This window comes from Aptenodytes forsteri, unplaced genomic scaffold, assembly GCF_000699145.1.
Source record: "Aptenodytes forsteri isolate BGI_AS27 unplaced genomic scaffold, ASM69914v1 Scaffold217, whole genome shotgun sequence".
Lineage (NCBI taxonomy): Eukaryota > Metazoa > Chordata > Aves > Sphenisciformes > Spheniscidae > Aptenodytes > Aptenodytes forsteri.
This window is the reverse complement of record NW_008796222.1, coordinates 8,439,213-8,453,252: the sequence shown is the minus strand read 5'-3', so window position 1 is coordinate 8,453,252 and position 14,040 is coordinate 8,439,213. Positions and strand designations below refer to the sequence as shown.

The 14,040-nt window shown below is 39.4% G+C and overlaps 1 protein-coding gene across 1 annotated transcript in view; it reads right to left on the bottom strand.

Annotated features, from left to right (window-relative positions):
• Positions 1-2,441: 2,441 nt before the first annotated feature.
• Positions 2,442-14,040, bottom strand: part of CD164 (CD164 molecule) — a 19,625-nt gene continuing 8,026 nt past the window's right edge. The window contains exons 2-6 of the mRNA XM_009289205.1: positions 11,412-11,495; positions 9,884-9,955; positions 7,738-7,869; positions 6,524-6,604; positions 2,442-5,552 (exon numbers count right to left, since the gene is read on the bottom strand). Of these exons, the coding sequence (XP_009287480.1) occupies positions 5,392-5,552; positions 6,524-6,604; positions 7,738-7,869; positions 9,884-9,955; positions 11,412-11,495 (530 nt within the window). The 3' untranslated portion in view covers positions 2,442-5,391. The remainder of the gene's footprint in view (positions 5,553-6,523; positions 6,605-7,737; positions 7,870-9,883; positions 9,956-11,411; positions 11,496-14,040) is intronic.

Below are 14,040 nucleotides of genomic sequence, written 5' to 3'. Positions count from 1 at the left end.
ACGGAAACAAAGGCTGGTCTAGAAGTAAACCTAAATGTATTTTCAATCAGTCCAGGGCATTTTAGAAAACGCTACTGAACTGGCAACCTTTAAGTAAGAGAAGAACAATTTATATACAAATCAAAGAGAGGCAGTAATATTCCAGTGCTGTGCATAGGTACTTCAACATATTTGGATGCAGTGTTCAATACCAGCTCCAGTCAGTTAATCTAATCCATTTTAGGCACTGGGTGATGCAGATCCTCCTTCTGAGCAAGAGCAGCACTGCACGTCCTCCCTTCACAGACAATGCAGCACAGTACAGAAAGGCAAGGATATCAGTCAAAACTAAAAGGCTTCCTTTTATTGTGGTAACCTTGGAACATGGTGGTGCAAAGCACAGCTAAATGCTTAGAGCAAAAGCACTGGGTCTGGTGTTTCGTTGTTTTTTGTTGTTGGTTTGGGTTTTTGGGGGTTTTTTTGGTTGGGGTTTTTTTGTTGTTTTGTTTTTTTTTTTTTTTAAAAACTGCTTTCCTATTGCAACCCCTGACCACCACATCCTGCCCAATGCAGTGCTCTCACCCCCAGGGGTTGCTGCCTGTACACTGAACCTTTCATGCCTGTTTAAAGATGACTCATCAAAAGTGTCAGCGTCTCCACCTTGCCCAGCACCTTCTCTCCCCACCACCTAGAAAAGGGAAGAAGGGCAGCTCCTTGCACAATGCTACACTAACTAGAATAAAACAAAAAAAATGCATAAGTTTATCTACATTTCTCTTGCATGGAAAAAAGCTTGCTTTTATTGCCTAGCCAATAAAGGACTCAAAGTGGTCTTTCAGAGATATGTCAAATTGTATTGCAGCTTTTGATGAGTTAAAAGGCACATAGGTTAGTATTCTAGCATCATCCACATCCCTGGATGCTTGTGAGCATAAATAATCAATCAAATACCTCAGTACTCTTTTTATAAATTACTAAGACCTAGAATTAAATTCAGGCAACCCTTAACAGCATTGCATTGGCTGAACGCTGAATAAAGAATTCTAACTTCTGTTAGAAATGCTGCAGTATTTAGAGATAGAGGATTCCTAGAATAAGGCTGATATCCTTCACCATTACTGAAACAAGCTTTATTTCATTCAAGCTTACTGCTACATCAAAACAAGTCACAATATACTCAGAATGCTGTGGAATCAGTTATCAAATAACATGAGTTCTTTTTAAGGTATGCCTTAAATGAATGACTGATAAGGTGACTGATAAATATCCAAGGTCAGCTGTCACTGGAGAAGCCATCAAATGTGATTCTAGCACATTCCAGGAACCAGATGCCAATTTGGAAGTAGAACAGTATCATCAGTATGAAGCACTTACGTGCCACTGCAGCAGTAAAAATGAAAGGGCTGTCTCAGGCTCATTACAGCTTCTCGATAAAATACTTCAACTTAATACAGCAAAATTCAAAGATGATTTTTGAATGAATACTCTACCTACACAAGACTATCTTCAAAGAACAGCAGTAACACAAGACTGGTACTATAGTGATACAATTGTGCATAGGCTTTCAGTGCTGCATCATAACAAAAACTTCATCAGTCCTTGATGGCATGCAGTAAATGGATTTTCTGGAAGGCATAGCAATTTTAAGCACATCAGGAAGCTCTAGGTTTCCTCCATTTCCATACAGCCTTTCCAGAATCACTACTGAAGTTTTTGCAATTTCCCGTAACATGAGATGAGTTACGCCAATACTACCTAGTGACACATTCACACTTCTTTTGCTACCCACAAAAGCATCAAGGTCATGATGTGAGACTGCTGAGGTTACTTCACTCAGAGCTGGTTATCATTTTAGTCAGTCTGCAACTACAGAATTGCACACCCTCTGTTCCCTTGTTCAAGCATACTGACAGTTATGCCCTAGCAAATATCCTCCTCTTTCTCACGCAATCAGGAAAGAAATAAGGCTCAGAGCAATACCTTTTTCCATGAAGGTCAAAGATCTTAACGTGAAAAGATGCTACAATGTAGGGGTTATTAACAGCCTCCCTGGAACCACACACTGCAGTCCCTCTTCCACCTTATAGGCTGACACCCAGTATTATAAGCTTTGCTATTGGGAAGAGGAGCATTAAGCCTTACAGGTTGTTGCAAGTGGAACACTTAATAAATGCCTTGCTGTTCTTTGGCTTTAAGGGGAGAACAGGGTTAAACTAACATGGAAAAGACCTAAATGAGAATTCTTTTGGAGACGATTCTAAATCTGAATCGGTATTGTTGCACACACCAAATGCAAAGTTAACACTGTATTTAGGAAAGCTAACTTAACTCTTCAAACCTTTCATTCTCCCTCTTTCCCTACAGTGTTTCTCAATTCCTATGGAAAACAGCTCTTCTCTCCAGAAAGTCAGCAGACAGTCCCCTCTAGGATTGCTCACATTAAAGAAAGTTTACAAGTAAAATTCCATTCAACAGATTTTATTTATCAATTTGGTTTTGCGATTACAACTGTTTCAGTTTTCTTCCACTGAAGACAAAATACAAACTTTTACAGCAACACTTGCAGAGAACATTCATAAGATAACAGCTTGATATTTGCACAAGTTGGCTTCAAGAAAAAGCCAGATAACTTGAAGTCACTACAGTTCAGTGCCTAAGATTGATTAAGGGGCAAATACAACTACAGATCTATGAGCTACCTTCCACTTCAAAACACAAGGCCAAGAAAAACTGGAAGTTGTTACTTCAGGTTTTTTGCTAGTACACAGCACAGATCAGCTGATACTGCCATTTCACAAAGGAGTAATTACTTTCTATAGTGAGGCAGCCAAGCACATGGTGAAGATGTATAACCCAGCCTCCCCTCCTCCCAAGCAACTGAAAGGGAAACAATCCGAGCCACAACTCTGTAAACTGTGGATTATACCTTGTTGGCAAGGCTAACGAGCAAGCGGAGCATAGTGCAGGCCTTCCAGAACATGACTAAATTGATATAGTACACACTTGAGTTTTTCAGACTGGCATCTGTACATGTCAGAGATCCTGGGTTTCCTAAAGTCTTGGAAAGTAGCAATTGCTGGCACCAAGAAAAATTTAATAACTAAGGCAAGGTATCCCTTCTACCCTTTTAAACAAAATTTGAGGCAAAAGATTAAGCAACTTTAAGGCACTTTAAAAATTACTTTTAGTTTGCTTTACCAGCATACTTTATCAGCAACCTAAATCAGGATCAGCATAGCTCATGAATAAGCATTTTAGCAACACTTTACAGAGCAACAACTTTTTTGTGGCAAAGTCTTCCATGCTAGGAAGTGTTCTGTAGCACTTTTCTGCAAGTTTCCCAAAAGATAGCCCTTTGAGGCCAAAAAAACTACACACTAGGCATACAGTTTGCTTTGCTGAGCTGAAGGAAAACTCTGTCACAATTTAGAAGAGTGTTTTGCTCACTTCAAAGCACAGAATACAAGCTCATGGATATCTTTTTAAACAAATAAATGTAATAAAATAGTTCCGAGATAGGGAAAGGACAGATGAAGTGATTTCACAATAAGGCCAAGGATATACTATCTAACCCACACACACACTGTTGCTGGAAACTGGCTGCTCACTCTGCTGTTTTAATAAACCTGAGCTGATTGTCTTAGTTTTGTTTAGAAAACCAAAAGCTAATGAACTCAAAGATACAGTACTGGTGAGTAACTTCGGTATTTTGTAGCAATTTCAGTTTTCTATGCAGCACAATAGAAACAATGCCATTCAAACTAGAAGAACACAAGAAAGCAACACTGTGTACTTTAAGTTTCCAACTGAAGTGCACTTAATTTGCTTCATATTTAAGTTCCACTGCCATGACTATTATCTGCATTAATGCTATCATTTTGTATTGGGTGCCAAATTCCAGTCAAGTCAGAGCTAGTAAGACAGTTCTACAGATTATCCTGAAACCGATGATCAAGGAATAGCATCAAAAGCTATGTATGTATTATGTGCTACATCCACCACTTGATTTTATCTTTACTGCCATTTTTCCTGTGGGTTTATTTTCACAGGTGCTCAAGTCAATCTACATTGGCGATGACATACCTTTGATACTCAGATCACATGGCTGATCCAGCCAAGGGGAAAAAAAAAGAGAACACAAAAAACCAACTATTTGGCCAAAGAGATTTCCTTAACCAGTTCACTGCAGGGTGACACAAACCTGAAGCCAGGAAGGAGGGAGGGGAAAGAAAAAAGGTGTAGCCCTGGCAGCCCCAGGACTACAGCAATCCTGACTAGGGTCGAATCAGCAGATCCTCTGAACTACCCTTAATTGCTACTTCAGCAAGCAGACATACAGGAGGGTAAAAAAGAAAAAACCCAAACCCCGAAGTTAATTGCGACGAGTTTAAGAACCATTTGAATAAGAAAAACCTCAGGATTTCCCAAACACCAGTATTTCAAGTATAAATGTAAGCTGTTGCCTTTTCATACAGGGAGTGAACTGAATTTTATCACTAGTTTTATAGTTGGTCTTTGTAGGCCAGAACAAAAGGTAAACAACTTAAAGCTTCTGTTTGTAGCTGAACATTACTGTACCATGCACCCTCACCCTCAAACAAGGTCAATAAGGGACAGTTGTAAAAAGTTTTTAAACTGGAATGCTCAAGTCACAGGTATTCCATTCTCTGATATAAAGCCAGTGCTTAATAGTTTTATTTATCTTTGAGATAGGTGAGACGCTTTTGCAGCCTACTGATTTTTAGTCTTTTAAGGCACTAATCTTCATTTCCCTTTTAGAAGGATTATCCCTACATCCCCTCTCAACATTAATTGGAAAGGGCACAGGATTTCTATTTGGAATGCGGTATTTTATCAGGCAACCTTTATTCTTGTGAAAAAAATTTATGGGTTATGTTATTCTGTTAAGACATTATCTACTTCTACAATTTTGTTCATCTTTCTAGCAGCACGCTATAAGAGCCACAAGCTAGTATAAATGGTATTTCACTCCCTGAAGTCAGTCACCCATAATTCACATCTTGATAAAACTGAAGGGATACTGTATCAAATGTTGATTAAATTAGCCTTCACAATAAGTCATCATGAGATTGTCTACTCAAGACAGTGTTGCCACTGAATAAGAATCTCTAAATGTCTACATTTGGCATATCAAAAAAAAAAAGTCCCACAGCAGCAGCCACTAAAGGAAAATAAGACAGCCATTAGAACCCATGCAGCATATTGCAAGTAATCCTGTTGAAGAGATTCGTATCACCTCTTGCCAAGTATAATGTTGCAAAAATATTCTTTTAAAGTCTTCTTTTAGAGATTTAAAGGATATGAACTGCTGTCTTCCACGAGCAACAGAAAATATTTTGGTTCAGTGAACTACAGGTGTTGGGCTACTAGTCCATTATAAAGTGGCAGGTCCTAAAGTGTGTGGTAGTTTCGGTCTTTCGACCTGCAGAATTTGTACAGAAAGAAAACAACAGCCTGCAGACCCAGAACAAGGACAATTCCACCTATGAAACTTGCAGCATCAAATGTAGATTTGCGTGAAGAAGGTGCAGGAGTCACAGTAGCATTTGTACCTGTTAAACACCACATTAAGAGTTTGTGAGTGCACAATGCTCACAATAGTTTTACAGATTTTAGTATTGGCTTCCTTGTATTAAGATTACTCAAAACATCCAAACACCAATAAGAAAACAAAAAATAATCAAGAGTAAAGACATGTCAGCAGCCACATTTAGATTAGTGATACTGAAATTCTGATTAAATACTGTTTGTACAAGGCTAGAGCTATTATAACCAAACTGCTCCAGACCTCAATACTGAGCAAGTCCCAGCTGGACTTTATTTGTACTTCAAAAACCCAAAGCTTTCCTCCTTTACATAGAAGTATATTGATATGCTCACATTCAAAACACATTTTCCAATCTCTGCTGCTTGCTACAGTTTTTTGCTTAAATTAAAATTAAATTATCTTCTATCTACTGTACTTTACCCCAAGAGTCATGCTTAAAGAAATCAGCTGAAGCCACAACACATATGAATCTGGAAGTAACAGCCATCTGCTGATGGCTAGTTTTACACAGCTTTACTTCATGAGAGCTTTTCATGAAATAGCATATTCAGGACTGATGCCGAAAAAAAATACTTCGGCTTATTCCCATCACTGTAGCCCAATCTTTTTTTTTTTTAATAGGTATCCCATTATCATGCTGCAAGTGAAAAACAAAATACCACCTCCCAGAGATAAGTGAGTTAACAAGTGACTTCCAGCCACACTATTAAAAGCAGCCAGCTGATTTCGTTTGACCAACATGTTTCTGGCTTTTAATATCTCACCAACTAGCTCTGTTTCTCAGGGTATTACCTTGCTACATATATACATCACCTTAACAAAATTAGACATGCCATAAAGTTAGAAGTGACAACAGCAGATATACCAATACTATTTTAATGTTGTCACTTGGTAAGTCTTTCAAGATAACTCTTTTAAAGCAACACTAATTTCTAAGTATTTGATGCTTTAATTATGCTAGTAAGTAGCAGTTACCTGGAATACTGGTTGTTGTGGTGGCTGAAGTAACGGTAGTTGTAGGTAGAGGAGCATGTGTAGTTACATCGGTGATGTTAGCTGTTTGAGAGAAGACAATATGTACATACCATAAGCTTCAAGAGCAAAGTTTGCAAGCACTGAAGTTCTCATGTAAATGATTTGTCTTGTTTTGCTTAAACAAGGATAAGCTTTGACCTCAGACTGTAGCCCACACAATTCAGATGTTCAGCTGCACAGCATTAAGCCAAGTTTCTGCAATAAGGACTTTTTTTTTTTTAAACATGCATACCATTGTTATCCAAATATTTCAAGGTTCTCCACAGATCAGACAGTGATTCTTTGTTCAGCCAAACCCACTTTTCTTTCAAGCACTAATATAAATGCTGGTATCTGAACAAGAATCAAGACAGCTGCTTCAAGACAACTGAGAATCTGCATCAAGGCAAAAGACTTTCATTAGACAGCCCTTAGAATCAGTTAGTGTTTATTGTACTAAAAAAAAGTACCTAATGTAGTATCTCTAGACAGGAGATAAACACTTACAGGATAGCAAAACTTCCTCTTTTCTCCCCCTGTCCCCAAAAACTAACTGTGAATGACATCACTGGAATAAGCAAACACTCACCTGTAGCTAGACCATCTCCTAAAAGCTCTTCCATTATCAAGCCAGAACACTGGGTCTCTGACCACCCCCCTCAGATTAGTACTACTAAAAATTAATCAGTATTCCACTATGTGCCTGGGACAAGTGCCAACGTTTGTAGGTTTACTCAACTACTGTACATTAGGCTGTTCTGAGCCTAATCAAATACCAACTTGTTACCTCCCAGCTCCCTTAAGCAGCAGATGCTTTTAGAGATTTTTTTTTTTAAGAACTTCACTGTTAAGATGGCAGCACATGTAAGAACAGAAATTTTTTTGTTGTTGTTGCCCAGTTCACACTCATAAGACCTCATAATTAGTGGAAATGACTAATCTAATTCAAACAATTACCACTGAGCCAATTCTTAATTATATGGGAAAGAAGCATTTTCTCTGTTAGCGTTTTATAAAATCCACTTCTTCCAAACCTTGGGACCATTTATGTATTCCATACATCAGATGTTTTGTAGTTATGCTACTCCAGTGATCTGTGGAAAAAGCCTTCGTCCTTTATTTTATTCACCAGTTCCTAGTTTACTGCCATTCTGTGTTCAGTGGTACTATATTACCTATAGTAGTATGAGCTGTGGTAGCAGAACTGGCTGTGGTAGTATTGGAAGACGCTGTGGTAGTATTGGCAGGTGGTGTAGTAGTATTGGAAGACGGCGTAGTAGCACTGGAAAGAGGAACAACTGTAGGAACTACAAAAGAATAAAGAGTTACATTAAAGAGATTAATGACAGAATTTAACTAAAAAAAAAAAGGAACAGCAGCAGGATGAGTTTTAGGGAATTCATATAGCATCGAGTTCTACTGTAGTTTTGGTTTTTATTACAAAGCAGTTGAATGTTCAAACCACCATGCTAACAGCAAAAGTTGCACAAGTGAATACATGAAAAACCTTGTCACAGGCAGCCCAATCAAGCCAGCGTTCAACTGGCAACTCAAGATTCCTCAAAGCAAACAGAAGGGAGAAGAGTCCTATTGTACAAGCACAAACTGTGCATGCTTTACACAACAGGAAACTAGGTATTCAGTACTGCTTCCCAACCTCACTGCAACTAAAATTGAACCTGACCTATCAAGTTGAACTAGAAATCAGAGTGGTTAGACAGCTGAAGCAGTATGGGGGGAAAACCAAAACATCCTCAAGAATTTGAAAGTTTAGCTAAAGCTTTCTGTTCTGAGAGCTGTTGCTGGTTGTAGGTGCTCTCAGCTTCAGCATGTGCTGTAAAAAAAGCTGTAAAGCCTTCTGCAACTTACTGTGTTAGCTGAGTTAATCACACATGGACAGCTTATCTAAACTGTTGCTTAATCATACACTGATACATCAGCAAGCTTCCTGCTGAAATACCATTATGTCCAGAAGCCTTTAATGCTCAGGGTCATTTAAATGTGGTTATTTACATCTTGAAACAATTCAGCATGGTGGGAAACCAGAGCCAACTGTTTCTACAGAGATAGGCTGGATATAGCAGAATCTACATTCTCTCAGGTCCCACGTGCATCAAGTCAGTTTAGGTCCACCTTAACGTTTTTCCATGTCAATCCCCAAACGTAGTGCTGAGCCATGACACTGAGCTGCTAAGGTATACAGGTTCCTCTCACACCACCAAAGATCCCCTACTAAAGGTGACAAGTTTCCTTGAATATGCAGAAGCTAAAACACAACAACCTGATAATGTCACTACAAGTTTAACAGGAACAGATTGTAGAAATTCTACTCTTAGATATAGAACAAGGCATTGTGACAGCATGCTCTCTTTGGAAAGCACTGAAAAATGGTACTTTTAACACTCCTGATTAAGAGGCGATTGTTACAATTTTAGAAACAACACAGAAGTCCAAGTCAAGCGGAATTACTTGACTGGCTGCCACCACCACAAGATAAGCCCATAGCAGCATGGAAGCTTCATCTCTGTTAGTGTGAGCCAGCCTCTTCAGCAGCACTGTTGAACTCATCTAGAGAAGAATATTAAGAATTTTCATTTGCTGTTCTAGATCTTAAAACCAGAAAATCTTATTTTAAAGTCCATTTCTTGTCAGCTTTCAGAAAAACTAAAATTGGGGGGCTTTCACAAAAGTGAAATTCAAGATTTAATCAAAATTGTTCATATCCTGCAAATCCGCTTTGCACAGCAAGCACAAATTAATGAAAAGACTGAACTAGATATGCAACTGAGCACGTTCCTAGCATGAAGGATTTACCTCACGCAGTTCTATAGCCCAGACCCTGCACTTCAGGACTGCATGAAGAGCTGTGCTAGTTAACAATTCAAACCAGAAGGTTCGTCAGTTTTTCCTATTTACTGCATCTCAGATGAAGCAATGGACTTAGCAGGTGAAACTTTTTACATTGAATATGAAGCTTACTGTCTTGAGGATGCTGACAAGCTCCTTAGTATATGCTGTATCTAATAGGAAGCGTCATCCATTTTAATCTAAGAAACCAAGGCAGTAGCCAGAGGCACGCGTCTAGTAACATGTCAGGCTTCTTGAAACAGCAACAGTAAGCAGTTAACTGAATGCACAACGAAATTGTGTTTTAATATTACATATCATAAGTTTAGGCCAGAAGAAGAGGGCTTATTTACATACCTGTACATGCTTATGTAAATTGTAGAAGGCATATTAACAAAGGTCAACAGATGAAGGAGTTGTAAACGCAACTGCTTCACATTAAACAATGTGAAAGCTGAACATCTAAATACTTACAAGAACACTGTTCTCCAATTGTACAGTTGTGATATTTCACATCTACTTCTGTTTCATTTACACACATGTCTTCTGTCAGAAAAGAGACAAAAATATTTACAGCAGCAGAACTTTAAAGTGTTTGAGACATTGTTCCTAAATACTGACAAACTGTTCATAGGACAAACAAAACACCATCTTTCTAGCCAAGATAACATTAAAGCCACTTCAATATGCAGGACTTCAGTATTATATTAATAAATAGAAATTACAAAAGTTTTAGTATTTTCTTTCACTACAGTTACTCTACCACTCAAATCAACACTTAAGCAATACTTATACATGGTTATGCACCATTTTGCAGTAACAGTATAGCTTGATATTTTTTCTTCATAGCCTATAGACAGTGTTTCTACTATTTGTGGCATTTTTCAAGTTAAACATTTTGCATCTCTATGGTAACATCATAAAAAAAAAGTCTGTCTTAAAATTCTAAATACAAGTAAAACTTAGTTCCAGCTTTTCAAACAGATCCTTGACCTTGAAATTGTTGAAGACATCAGTTTCTTACTCTCTGCCTGCACTCTCCCTTGACTCAGATTTCAACCTCTCCCTCAAAGAAGTTACATAGATCTCTTGGGTGTTTGCAGTATGTGCCTGTTGGTCAGACAACACATGCAGAATTCAGAAAAAGAGCTTCTTAAAGGACACTCTTGTACTGGACAAGTTACATCCAAAATTCTTTTCATTAGTTCCGAAGCATCTTAGCCTTCACATATAACCTTCTTGGTCATCTACAGTCAAGTGCTACAAAAATCACTATTGCAGTCAAGCCACTCTCCTCTTTATCCTGTTTCCACCTCACATAAGTAGTACAAATAATCCACCTGAGGACTACTTATGTAGTCTTTGTATGACTTTGTCAACAGCAACTTTACCTCCTCCAGGACTGAGTACCAGAGGTCACCCAAATATAGTCACATTCAACTCTCCTACAGTGGGAAAAACAAGGCTCTGAATGAGACCAGCTAATGCTTCTTTGGCTCTGTCATGATCCCTTCAGTGGGTTGCAATTCTTAGTTTCAGGAACACTACTCTTAACTAATCTTATTTAATGGACTCCTCTCCCTTACTGCACTTCAGCTCAGGAGTAGTGGTCGTGACCAGGTCTATGACAAAACCTCAAGGGACTGAAGCACAGGGATGTGCCTGCATGTCAGAATTCACTCATGACTCCTTAACAGCAAACACAAGCAACTAGTTTGTTCTAAAAACATTCTGAACCATCTGGAAAACATTAGCTTATCAACAGCACAGATTTAAATCAGAAGCCTTAAAAATCTGGGATTAGTTTGAACACGTTCAGCTGTCTCCACATATGAACTTGAAATGTTTAATAACAGGTACAACTTATGAGTTAATGCTCCATGAGGTTATCAAAAAGAACAGTATATTTGTGTAATGAGCATTAATACAGATGAAGTAGGTCTAGTTTGGTTTAAGGTTCTACATGGCACAGTAAGGATCTGCACTGTGTAGTCCTCCTTACTTTCACATCTGATCCACTTGCAGCCTGTTACATCTGTGTCATTACCAATACACGAACTGCAGTTAGAAAGGTATTCACAGATACCTAAAAAAAAAAAGCATTGATTAGGACAAAGTTACCACTGTCAAAAGAGCAACTTTTGAAAAAAGAGCACCACAGAAACCACAGATACCTAAAAAAAAAAGCATTGATTAGGACAAAGTTACCACTGTCAAAAGAGCAACTTTTGAAAAAAGAGCAACCCACAGAAACAACTCTTAGATCCATACCTTCCCATACGTACATCTCCCAGGTTAAGGCACAATCCTTCTCACTGAACTAACTACAACTGAAAGCTACAACTTAGGAATGCATTTGACAAGACAAATACATTGCCCTCCAGACACTACTGATACTCTGAAACCAAACCCCACATGTACACCAAGATCATGCCTCATGCAACCTTCTAACTATAGTAAACTCAGATAGTAGAGGATATACTAGTGAAGTTACCAAAGTCCACCAAATTAATTTTGCAGGAGTTCATTGAAACCTCAGATGGCAAGAGCTTTGTTCCTTTTGATTACATTTTTCCTTTAGGTAATAGAGCCAGCTATAAACAACCCTACAGTAGAAAGCAACCAAAGTAAGGGAAATAAAGACAAGAACCTAGAGGACTTCATGTACAAACGCATATAAAGGAGAGCAGAAAGTCCATCTATTCATATTTTCATCAAGCCAGCAACCTAACCAGTCCAGCTGCTTTTTTTACGTCAATCTCAGTCAAACATTGTTGCCTTAAAACAACAACAGCAACACATCCACCATCTGGATCAAATAAGATCTTCTCCCAATCTACAATTTTACTGCATTAGTTTTAATTAAGACTTACTCATATGGCCATCATACTCAGAAAACCCACATACAACCCACAACTCCTTACACCGCATACTCTCCAGCACATTTCACATCACATCCACCTACTCCAGGCACCTTTGGATGACCTTTCACTTTTCTCCGCTCTGCTCCCTAGTGAAGGGAACGCTGCTATTCACAGATCTTTGGCAATCAGTATGGTAATTTACATCTCAAGATAACAACTACAAATGCATTAACTAACTCCAGTATTCTCATAATTTGAATTAAGCCTGAATCCACCTGGTTATGGTAGGATCAGGCTAGAAATATTGGCACTGTTTCTTCACTTTCAAGAAACATAAGATGATATGAAAAGACCTTTGTCGGTTTGCATCAGTGAGGTTTGCAACAGACTTGCCCTGTTCCCTTCAGAAATAAGGCACTTAAACCACTTCAAGAGCTATATGACAGTTTCTGGATAACAGATTTCAGAATAAAAAAGTAATTTATTATTCTGTGTATACATCTGAAGAACGATCACAGCACACGCAACACTCACTTCTGATGAATGAACAACGTTCACTTTTGTGAATTCCTCACTGATACATAGAAAATTTAGCACAGTACATCTGTGGAGACCCGAGGACAGTCAACACAGCCAGCTAACACCAGGTGTACTAGGACTTTTAGTTTACTTTCAAAACAGCTTTCCCAGACTAGCATGGGAGAGGAATAGATTTGCAAGAGTAAAGGATCAGGAGACATTTTCATTACAGCAAAAGGTTTCAAGAATGAGCTGTTTACTTCAGAATCAGCGGCAGGGTGTCAGATGTTCTCCCAGTGCTACTCCTTCTGTGAAAGGCTCTTTTAGGGTCTTTATATGGGATAACAGCAAGCTCCCCAGCTCTCCCCATTAGCAGATGTCCGCTCTTCACTGAAAAAGTGACTCTGGTACCACGAACTCAGCTCTTAAGCGTAGGCAAGCTCACGTTCCCTCCCAAGATAAACCTGTCTGTTGTACTGGCTCTTATACAGGGTGAATTCGGATATTCCCCTTACACTTGAAGGGGAAACCTGGAAACACTAACAGAAGTCTGTCCTGCTGGACCAACACTGCCCTCTCCCGCTGCACCGGAGAGGTTGTTAACCTCTGACTCTTAGCAGTCCTCAAGCAGTTTACGGTTCCGACAGGGTGCCCGATATTGGCCTACATCACGTCGTCGGTGGTAGGGCTGAAGAGGAAATCTAGAAGGGCTGAAGCAGAGGTTACGGGACAGCTTCACGCTTAGCTGCACCCAGCGCCATTATGCAATGCGGCCAGAGAACATGTAAGTACTTCCAGAACAACTTCTTCGCGTTTTGGGGCATGCGGCACATTTTGTGGTTCTTGGCCACGTAAACACTTTAGCAAATAGCTCACAGAGCCAGAAAGGTCAGACAAACCCACAGGACGAATAACCAGGCTAACATCAGGATAACGAACAACCGGCAGCAGTGACGGAACAACACCGCTTCCGCAAGCTAACTCCCGCAATTTGACCTGTACTCAAGTTTGCAAGAAACGAACGCGCCGCGTACATTTTACTGGACACAAAGCACCCCGCTACTAGTCAACTGCGGCACGCGAAGGGGGATACTGGAGGTGGTGTCAAACCGCGCTAAGGGGTTTCGCACCGCACGCTCCCAAACGCTCCACAGCGAGGCGAAAAACTAAAGCGAGAAGAGAGGAGCCAGAGAGAAGCGAGCAAAAAGCTCGGCGGGCTGCGGCCAAGGCGCTGAGGGCGGCAGCGCT